This window comes from Dipteris shenzhenensis, chromosome 21, assembly GCF_047967505.1.
Source record: "Dipteris shenzhenensis isolate YYH24624 ecotype China chromosome 21, Dip_SZ_1.0, whole genome shotgun sequence".
Classification (NCBI taxonomy): Eukaryota; Viridiplantae; Streptophyta; class Polypodiopsida; order Gleicheniales; family Dipteridaceae; genus Dipteris; species Dipteris shenzhenensis.
In genome coordinates, this window is record NC_141616.1 from 40,303,316 (window position 1) to 40,314,899 (window position 11,584).

The window sequence follows — 11,584 nt, forward strand, 5'->3', positions numbered from 1 at the left end:
TCGTATGTTGCGGGGTTTGGATTTGCCAAATAGCAACAAGCAGCATGAACTTCGGGGAGATGCAGGGGAACGATGGAGACTTTGCCAAACCTTGGCATATTTGCCAGGTTGTGTCGACGCGGGAACGGCCTCTTAGACATTAGCGCACTCTCTCTCTCTCTCTCTTAGATTCCTTTAGAGCACGTACAAAGACAAGAAGGATGGGTCAAGGCTTCGATGAGACCGAGAGAGAGTGTAAACAAAACAAAAGGCGTGTAGTAGAGAATTATGATCATACCATACTAACATTGTAGTTATCGTCGTCTTCTTGGTGCTTCCATTTGCTGCTCATCGACGCCATAGCCAACTCTTCTAGTTCTGCTCCTTTCCTCGGCATCGCCCTAACCATCTCTCTGTTTATCTCTATCGGCATGGGCTGGCCTTGGAGATCCTCCTCCAGCTCAAACCCTTCTGGCTTCGGCTCCTCTTCCACCGCCGAGCTCGTCACCCGTGGCATCAACGCCTCTCGCCTCACCGCTATCGTCACAGGTTGCTATCCTCGGCCTGCCTTTCTCTGCCTGGATCGTGCTTTTCTGCTTCTTTACCCTGTTCTGTACTTATATGTGCTCGATACCGTAAGATTTGTCCTTAAGACTTTGGTCTCATGAAGAAGATCAGGGCTTAGTAGCTCCCAGAGACCCAATAGGATCAATATTCTCTCTTTGCATGCGTACTCTTCGGTGACTATGCCCTTCTTGAAGCTGGATCTGCTTGACGCTGTAGATTTTACCACTGTGCTGCTGCCTTCTCTGTCCGGAACGCATAGCTTGCATCACCCTCTCCCCAAGCAGAGGCTTCATCATAATCATCTGGGCGCGAGAAAAACTAAGGTTCTCGACCTTGAATTACCGGATGTGCCGTCTTTGTATATAACTTCCTCACCCGCTAATTCCCTTGATTTGCAGTTTGCCCCTAACATGGCTGCATGAGTTGAGCGAAATTCACACACACCTCAGAATCACTTCCATGGTTTGTGCGTAGCTGGCAGAATTGCAATTAAAACCGCAGTGCTACAATATTCTTTTCTTCTCAGTGGGAGTTTAAGGAAAATTCCGATAAACGGACCGGGCTAGCGGTGCAGGTGGAACGAGTGGAATTGGCAGAGAAACGGTAAGGGTTCTCGCACTACGGGGAGCGCAAGTCGTCCTCGCAGCGAGAAATGTTGACGCTGCCAATGAGGTTAAGGAAGAAATCCTGAAGGAAAATCCCAAAGCAAGGATTCACGTTCTGGAGTTGGATGTTAGTTCTTTGCAGTCAGTGCGCAAATTCGTTTTCTCTTTCAAATCCAAAAATCTACCGGTGAACATATTGATGTAAGATTCGCCAAGCTACCTTTTCTTAGCTTTCTTCTGTTTTAGAGGCCTTCTTCTGGTTTAGAGGCCTGAAGGTCTATTGTAGACAGATTCGACCCTTTAAGTTTAAGATTAACATTTTCTCGTTGTGGGAACAAGTAACAATGCAGGTATAATGGCTTGCCCATTCACGCTTTCGACGGACGGGATAGAGCTTCAGTTTGCCACAAACTATTTGGGTAACGTTTCCCACTCACTCGATCCCTCACTGTGGATGCAAATCATACTATGCAACACCGTGAACAGGATAACACAGGCGCTCTCTTTTGACTATGAAATGCAAGCTTGGACTGCCTTTCTTATTTCGTTTCATATGCTTCGATCGTAGGGCATTTCCTTCTCACCAACCTGCTTCTGGATAAGATGAAGACCACTGCTCAAGAAACTGGAATTGAAGGGAGAATTGTGAACGTTTCTTCTTTAATGCACAAATACACATACGATAGCGGGATCAGAATGCACAAAATAAACGAGAAGTCAGGGTAAGGCTCTAACTCCAAGTCACCTGGATATATGACTATGTATACAATTTCAAGGACTTGGCTGACACCTAAATTTCCAAGTGAGATGACATTATGCCTGCGAATTGCGACAATAGTTACTCGGCGTATAAAGCTTACGGGCAGTCAAAGCTTGCACAGGTCTTGCATACCAACGAACTTGCCAGGCGTCTTACGGTGAGCAACAAAACATTGTAGATCCTTCCTCCCATGTCCGATTTTAGTAGCAATTCTCTCGCAGTTCTGGAGCATTAGATTGTACAGGCTGCACGATGAAGCTCATGAAATTCTCTTTGTACGTTGATGTAGCAAGAGAAAGCAAATGTGACGGCGAACTCCGTTCATCCTGGCGTAATAAGAACGAGCATAACGAGATACGACCAGGCTGCAGGTAGAATGCAAATTGAGCTCTGAAAACTTCGACATCGCTACATGTGTGAATTGACGAAGGAATATTGCACCACAAAACCAATAATCTGAGTGCCTGAATACGTCTTGTGCAGCAATCTTTACATCGCTGGTGCCGTTTGCCGTCAAGTCTGTTCCCCAGGCAAGTATTTTATGCGAAAAAGTTAACTAACGTCTTTTCTAATTTCTGCTCATTGATAAACAAGAGGAGAAATTAGTTGAGTTTGCAAATCATTAGTTCGTTCAAACATGAACACATTCAAAGTGGAGCCCATAATTCTCTAATGATGTTGAACATCATTCGCAAGCCATAAGACTTCATATGAGCCCATGATTATTGCTTGGTTTGAGATATATAGGGCGTAAGATTGTGAACATGCCCTATACGTCGTGGCTTCTTTTGGCTTCTTCGTCACCTTGGAGGTCATCGTAGGCACCTTATGCCTAGTGTTCATCATGTTCCAAAGTGACAAATGTGAAAGGAAAGGACATATCCAATAGCTCAATGACTATAATTACTAGTTATGTACCCGTGCAAAGCACGTGCATGAAGGTTGGTGATTTTGAAATCAGAGGGGAGGCATGCCATGTGGAGGGCCTCAACTTCCAAGGAAGAGTGGTGCCATTGCTCACCACATGGCACCCTTCTATATTAGAAATATAGAGATAGAGATAGAGATGCTCATCTTTCACCATTTAATAATGCAATTTGTTCCAGTCCCTTAGTAATTTAATAATTATGCTTATCTTTCACCATTTAATAATTATGCTATGATTATTATTGCGGTCTCTCACAAATATAGGGGTTTAACTCATATTATAGAGTTTTAACTCCATTTGGGCCATGTGTTAGCCCCATTAAGATTGTTGCCATACCCTCTTATGGCTCAAATACCACACCTTATTAGTTCGAGGTTACTTGTAAAGATTGAAAGTAGTTACTTGTGAAAGATACACTAGTAGGATTGCCATTTGTAAGATTAGTTATATGTGCAATGCCTCATGGTACTCAAGCAAGACCATCTGTACCCAAGTACATTAAGACATGGCTTGCTATGACTTTAAGAATCACCCATATGTAGTCCAACTGTGCCTCTCAATGGAAGGTCATCGGTTAAAGTATAGAGAAACCCAAGTAGATTAAGAGATGGCTTGCTATGACTTTAACAATCACCCACATGTAGTCCAAGTGTGCCTCTCAATGGAAGGTCATCGTTTAAAGTATAGAGAAACCCAAGTAGATTAAGAGATGGCTTGCTATGACTTTAACAATCACCCACATGTAGTCCAATAGTGCCTGTCAATGGAATGACATCTTTTAAAGCATAGAGAAAACCAACCCTGATTTTTTTCTTGGAGAAGTATCTAGAGAAAATGTTATTATCATAGATAATAACCTTTGGCAATAAGCATCCAATCACAAGGACTTTTGCATTAGCACACTCCTATAGAAATGGTTGGAAAATACGGTGTGTCCTACCTTCCAATGAACTACAAAAATATGTCATGTAAATTTTTTTGTCATATGGGTCCTATGCCTACTAGAAATTCGATCATTTTGTAGAGGCTTCCTCTCTATGGATGAGCCAATGGAGACAAATTGAATGCTTGCATGCTTGGAACCTTTTAATGAAGAAATGCGATCATAGAAGGTAGAGCAATAGAAGTGGAAGGATTGCATACCTTTAGTCACCCAAGATGGGATCAAGCCTCATGTTAAGTCTCTACTACCTCTAAATCTTTGCACTCATGTTCAAGTTAAATTTAACATTCAAAAGAATGATTTTGTTCATTAGAGGTTTGAGGGGGGTTTCAGGCTCCCTTGAGGCAAACTAATTCACACATCAAACTCTCTTGCAACAGAGCATACTGACTCCTTTGCATTTTTGTAATCAACCCTTTGACTTTCTTATGCAAAACTAATCTACTAGTAGAATGAAAAAAGAAAATAAAATGTAGAGAAGTTGAGAAGTCTAAGAGAGTTGTGTGATTGAGTTAAATATAGAGAATAAGTCTCATCTTTGGCAATATCTTGGCAATATCAATTTAGGGTGTAAACCCTACATGAGACCATAGGTTGAGAGTTGTGGACAAATGCATTCCAATTGTAATGGGGCCTAGTAGGAAGCTTAGTCCCATCATGAGCCTTACCAAGTCGATTCTCAATTAGGACCTTGTAGCCCACATTGGACACCTAGTCTATGGAATAAAAATACTAATTGAGGCATGCATATTATACATGAGTCCATAACGTAAGGCCTTAATTTGGGCCAAATGGTTTCAGTTGGGATGGGTGGTTGTAAAATTTTGTCTATCATGACTTCAAGACTTGTGAGCCCATCAACATGGGACCTTATAGCCCACTCTAAACCCTTATCTATGGAAATTTTGTCAACTTTAGGGTGCGAACCCTATCAGCTATAAAAGACATTTAATAAGGGCTTAAAATGGGGAATTTTTTTAAAAGTAAGATTAAGTACCCTAGATCCTTGACAAAAATATTATGCCAAATCTTTTCAACATTGGCATGTGTTATTGAATATGTCTTAGCCCAATATAAGGAAATTTCATAGTGATTAGCCTTGGCCCTTAACTTTGACTTGAAGCTTGAAAGTCAAGCTTTATATCATTTATCTATTCCTTAAAAACAATGCAAAAGATGGATGTAAGACATTCCCAGATAAATCAATGAAATCAAGTGGATGAAAATGGGAGTAGAAAGAAAGGTGTTAAAAGAAATTTAAACATGCATCGAATATTCTAAACAATTTTAATGACATTTATTAGAGACATGCATCTAACATTTTGAACAATGCTATGGCATTTAGAGAGATCATCATTCAAAATATCCTTATCACAAAAGTGAAAAAGAGAGGACGGTGTTTTATAATATAGACATCCATACTATGTCATGATATAAGTGCCATAATTACCTAAGGAGGGAATTTTCACTTTCAAAAGGACACCAAGTTAGGTTGATATCCAACTCTCATGGAGATGGAAAGATTGAGGAAAATCACAAGAGAACAAAGAATATGCAAAGTATAGCAAATATGTGGAAAATAGGGTAGGTAGGATTTAGTTATATGTTAGAACTAAAATATGCATGCCCTAACTTTTAAAATATGCCTCCTCACGATTTAATATCCTAAAAAACAAGAGTTTTTGGATATAGACAGAAAGTCCTCAACATGGCAATAATGTTGGTGGAGTTATGGTAGACATTAATACTAATGCAATCCATAGAGATCCCAAATCCATTACGTTTAAAACAATTTTATAAATCCAAATAATTATTTTTAAAAAGTAGACACGTCTAAAAAGCTAGACATCTAGTTGTAAATTTATTACTATTTAGTGAAACATCTTATTTGAAGTAGTCAGTTTTTTCATGGTTGTCCTACCAATGTTGCATGTGAATGCTTCTACTTTTATTTAATAAGATTTTGAATTTTGTTCAATAAAGTGATTTCTTCAAATTGGACCCTTTAGAAATATTTACATGCAAGTTTATAATTAGCTAGATAGATTTAGTTGTTTAGTCCCATAGGCCGCATTCCTATCCCCCTCACACACACACACACACACACACACATGCATGCACGCACGCACACACGATGCACGTACGCATGCATCCATAAACATGATGTTTAGAAATAGCTTATGTGAATCCTTTGTGAAAGATTTCTTCATACTAGTTTAAAGACTTGATTCAAGTCAATGCTATTTCAGGGTGCATCAACTCAATGCTATATGGCACTTCATCCTAGCCTTGAAAGAGTTAGTGGTAAGTACTTTGTTGATTGCAATGAGGAGAAGCCTAGTAATGTAGCAAGAGATCCTGAGCTTGCAGAAAGACTATGGCATTTTAGTGTAAAACTAACTTCTAGCAAGGAGTTTTTGAAAAGCTTTAAGGAAAAAAGTGAGACACTTGAAAAGTAGCTACAAGCTTTGTTCTATGAAATATTTCATCATAACATTTGTAAAATTTATAAAATACTCTATTCATCTTGCATGCAACATCTATTTTGTGTTTACATATTTTGGAATATTTAATTGTTGAAAATACAAGGTCACGTGTTAGATTTTATTGGTTTATATTTCATTATGTGAGTTCTCATACAATTTTTAAATTTGTCTATCTTCTATTTTGTATATTCTATGGGATTGTCACATGTTAGACTTTTGCATTTTTATAAAGCTTTAAAGGTATTTAATATAGCACACACGTTTGATTCAAAATGAGAAGTATAGTATTCTTGCCATTGTATTGAACTCTTTTACCATGAAATAATTTATAATGAATTCTATAAGTAATACATAATGTTCACAACATGCATAAATATGTCATTGTTATCAACTTGATTTGTAACATGGCATGTTTCTCTTAAAGGTTAGCATTCTCTAGAACTAATGAGCATTCATTTCAAGCCACTAATGATTGATCATGTTCAAGAAACTACATTAGATAATAGAAACCCAATTGGTGAAATCTCCTATTAATTAATTAGCTAGTGTGGGGGTAGGGGGAGTACTGGTATATGATGGAAAAATATTTAGGCATAAAAATAAAGGGAAGGAGGGGGAGGAGCGATAGTTAGTCTCACTAGGGGGGAGGGGGGAGCTTGAATTAAAAAAAGGGGGAGGAGGAGGGGCATTAAAGAGGGAGGGACATGTGAGATTGGGGAGGGGGGGAACCACTTATAAAGGGCATTAAAGAGTAAAGGACATCCCAAAGGAAGAGGGAGATGAGGGAGGATATATAATAGGGTCACATAACTACTTTATAGCTTAGTGGCCAAGGTTTAAAAGAGGATATATAATACTATTATAAGGAAAGGGTCTCATAATACTACTTTATAGCTTAGTGGTAGGGCTCACACATGGAGAAAATAAGGTTTTGAGTTTGAATCTTTTCTTGAACGTTTGTGGAAGCCCCCTTTGGACATTGAAATAAATTATGCCATGCAGAAACATAAATTAAAGCATAAATAAATATTCTACCTTCTTTGTCTCACTTCTTTATTCATTCATTCGAATACTTCAAAATGTCACCATTCCCCATTTCATCATGTTCTCTTGTTTGTTGTGTCTTTCTCACACCTTCTTGCATTGAAAATCTTAGAGCAAAGCTCAAGGCTTTCTAATCTTGGGTTTTGCTTCGTCATTGCGCCCCTTGCCACACTACAAAAAGCACTAAAGAAAAGATGGATTCAATTTGGAAGGCCTTAGAGATACATTTTGGGATGAGAATTAGTAGCAAGCACTTGGAAGCTAGACATTGCAATTCCTACATGTGCTAACGCCCTTAGTGGGGTTTTGCAAAATTTCTATGACCTTTTGTCTCTTGGTCTCTATGTTTGCATCTTATAGTAGCTTGTTGTTCTGTTGCATATCACCACCTGTTAGCTTCTCGCTCATGCTTTTCCAAAAGTTGCTTGCTCTTGTGGTTTTTATTTGCTTCAAGATTTTGAAGTCATTTACTTTGCTCTATCAACCATAGCTAGCCTCTAAGGCTACCTCTACACAAGCCGCACTTTATAATCTCTTCTATGTCCTCCTTCTAGCTTAATCTTTACTACTAGCTGAAATTTTTTCTTTCGCTCTCTTTCCCTACCTCTGGATTGGCATATCCTTCTTGTTTCTCCTTCATGCCCATGCCTTGATAGTAAATCACCTATTTATGATCTCTTCGCCTAAATTTCCAAGTACTTCTATTGCAATCTCTTGTGATCGATCATAATCTTCTTAGAACTTATTGCTATAATTAATGCCTACCCCCTATGTGGCTACAATGATGCTCCTGGTGCCTCCCTTGTATTCTGATAATTGGGTAGCGAAGAGTGCATGAGGGAGAACGGGTCATCAATATCAAGATAAAGGGCAGATAGTTCTTCATCTTCCCACAATTCTTATTGGTCTTAAAGTGGGCTACCAAAGATCCTCTAAAGTGGTAGTGTTATGCGCTATATTATTTAAATTTGGCTTTAGAGTGCAAGTGTAAGTAGAGCACGTAGTGAGGGTTATTCAAAAGCTCAAAACCTACCACGAAATTAACAAACTATTATTTCTATAAAGTTGAAAAAGTGTCACAAAACTAGATAAATTCCTATTGCTATAAAGCTGAAAAACTAAAATTCAAAAACTATCTTGAAACTAGGCATATTATTGTTGCTATGAAGCCGACAAATTGATAAAAAATTGGACAAACTTTATGAAGCGAAAAAATTGAACATGAAAATGAAAATGTGATTATGGTGTTGAAGCTGAAAAAGCCTATCGAAGAAGAAAAAACAATATAGCGATCCTACAGCTGAGTTATTTATTTTTCTTTTAAAGTAAGAAATTATGATTGTTATAGTTGAAACATGCCAAGAAAATTTGAATATATATGATTATGAGACTAGAAATTTGATTCAAACCTAGAGAAATTATTTTGAATGTAAGCTAAATAATTATCTATAATGTAAATCCTACTACTCAATATGAAACTAGAAATTTGCTAAAGAGTTAAAAATTTGATTGTTAAAACAAAATGAATTTTAGAGTTGAAACATGTGAAGAAAATTTTGAATATATAATGTTAAAACTAGAGAAATTATTTTGAATCTAAATGTACAAAATTTTGTTGAACACAATGTTTACAACTTGATACAAAACTAAAAGGTTAAAAATTGGATTATGAAAATAGAATGGTATTGGCCAAGTAAACTTAATTTGAATATATATGATTATGAGACTAGAAAGTTAAGAGCTTATTTTAATCTAAAGATCTCTTAAATGTAAAGCTGATAACTTGATATGTAACTAGAAATTTTGTAGGAAGTTAAAAAAATTATTGTGAAAATATAATGATAATGAATTCCTCTAACATTAATTTTTAAATCATCTCTATTAGGAAGCTTGAAATATATATGTTTCTAGGTTTGTAATTTATGATGCCTTTATAATCTAACCAACATGAAGTAGGTTGCTTGTCATAGGATTTGTGTGTGTGTGGGTGTGTGTGTGTGTGTGTGTGTGTGTGTGTGTGTGTGTGTGTGTGTGTGTGTGTGTGTGTGTGTGTGTGTGTGTGTGTGTGTGTGTGCGCGTGTGTTCATCCTATTAAACTATCTATCCTACTATACTACTAGACCAATTTTCAATGTCAAAGTAAACCAATTGCAAACATCCACTATTGCCCTTTTCAAACACCTAGTGAGAGTAGTCCATTAATAACCAACCTCTTTATACCACATACATGACAATAATCAATATTATACCGTTCCTTCCAACAAAGTGTCAAAGTGGGAGTCAAATTACATACTCACATTCATGTCAGTAAATTGTAAAAAGTACAACAATACGCCCCAATAGAAAGTCCAATCTTATTTATCATTAGTTGGAGATAATCCGCCATAGAGTACTCCTCAAAGTTTCCAACACTGTATCTTCATGCCTTAGATTTTTCAATGCAAACCCAATGGAGAGGTATGCCAACTCACCTAGCACCATCACAACCAAATGAAAGTTAGAACAACTCATTCAAGCTATGGTAGCTATGCTAGCACATAGTTGTCATCCATGTCACTCTATCTAGACTAGCATACTCAAATCATGGCATTCTATTAACAAATAATCAGAGGTTGGCATATAGATAGTTAATGAAATGCTTATAAAATCTTAGAGTAATTCCCAATGGATTATATGGAAAAATCAAAGGCCCTATTGTCCTTTTAGCAATTCTCAACCAATCATGATGTTGCACCATGTTAAGCTACATACAAGATCCCAAAAAATGATGGATATAAAACTGCATATAAATCAAAGGGTAAAATATGCCTTGACTCAGCGTATCTCCAAGATGATCCCTTTTTTTTTTGGAATAATCTAGAACATAGGGCAGGAAAATATTTCCAAATGCCAATGGCATCCTAGGCATAACCCATTGTGATAAGATGCCAATGGGTAGGAGGATGGCATAAAGTATAGAGGCCAAACAAGTGGAACATGAAAGCATCAATCCATTCACTATAAATGAAAATTTGTTATAACGATACCATTAAGAAATTCTCAAATAATAATCATCAAAGACATTGCTCTTTCTCCTCGTGTCTGCAATTCCCTTGTTCCAATTCAAAGACACATTCCCAAGTTCCAACAGTATAGTGTTTATCACCTTGGATTAAATAATGCCACAATATCTCACCGTATGGCTGAAACTTAATAAGTAAGGGCTGTCCATTAGGTCAAGTCCACCCCATATATCCAGATCAATGATCTACAGGTTTTTCTCATAACACTCACGAGGGTGAGGAAATTTCCAATACAAAATAGTTTAAATATATTTCCCTTCATGGTTATCATCCGGCCCCTTGTAAGTATCACCATATTTCTTAGAATTATAAAGAAATTTACTATGCAAGACAACTTAAATGCCCAATAATCTAACATCATCCTAGGGGTAAAATAATGCCCATGGAAATCTACCTTACCGAAATTCAGGTTGAAAAATTATGGTTCTCATTATCCACCATGAGAGTTACAAAGTAAATTGAAAATAGAAGGGCATCTTACAGGATTCTATTGTTGATTAAACATCCACCTTGAGCTTCTTATCTAGAGGTCTTAAGGAAGGGAGATGTATGAAGAAACATACGCTCGAGTTTCAAGAGCAGAACACAAAGTTAAGGGAGAGGATTGTGAATGATCATACTCTCGGGTAAGGGAGAGGACCAATCTAAACTAGAGGGAGAACCTAGAGCTACTTGCATTACCCAGTACCTCTATTGATTTGACATCCTAAAAAATAATCATGGCAAGGGCTTACATTATGTATTCCGCAATTGCCCCAGGTTCATAACTCAAGAAGGCTAAGCATAAAAGAACCCTCGCCATATACAATCATCCAATTAGAATTTATAAGAGGGAATTTTCCTTGTTACCTCTTTCTTAAACAATGAAAATTAGTCTTTTCAAGTGGAAAGTGTGGGGAACTCTTGAAGGTAGTAAGAGTAAGAATTTGGGACATGGCTTTCTAAATTAAAGGCAATTCATGCTGAAAAATACAGTTCTGAATATACCAAATGTCTCCTACATCATTAAGATCATTAATGAATATACCAAATGTCTCCCTACATCAAGATAATGCATTGAACAATTATATCATGCAATATCATTCAGTGATAGGTGACTTACTTTTTCTCATGAGCTCGTGGATTGCTCGTAGAACATATGTAACTAGCTCGAAAGGCAAGCACATGTTTAGTGCACATTGTCCCAACATGGATTTTTGCTATGCACTAG

General features: G+C 37.3%; 1 protein-coding gene across 1 annotated transcript; it reads left to right on the forward strand.

Moving 5' to 3' along the window:
* Nucleotides 1-282: 282 nt before the first annotated feature.
* Nucleotides 283-6,241, forward strand: LOC147888857 (short-chain dehydrogenase TIC 32 B, chloroplastic-like). Its single transcript, XM_087392815.1, has 8 exons — nucleotides 283-528; nucleotides 1,121-1,352; nucleotides 1,491-1,570; nucleotides 1,720-1,873; nucleotides 1,990-2,068; nucleotides 2,201-2,282; nucleotides 2,395-2,441; nucleotides 6,032-6,241. Exons 1-8 carry the CDS (start codon nucleotides 411-413, stop codon nucleotides 6,239-6,241), a joined length of 1,002 nt encoding a protein of 333 aa, XP_087248941.1. The 5' UTR covers nucleotides 283-410.
* The last annotated feature ends 5,343 nt before the right edge of the window (nucleotides 6,242-11,584 follow it).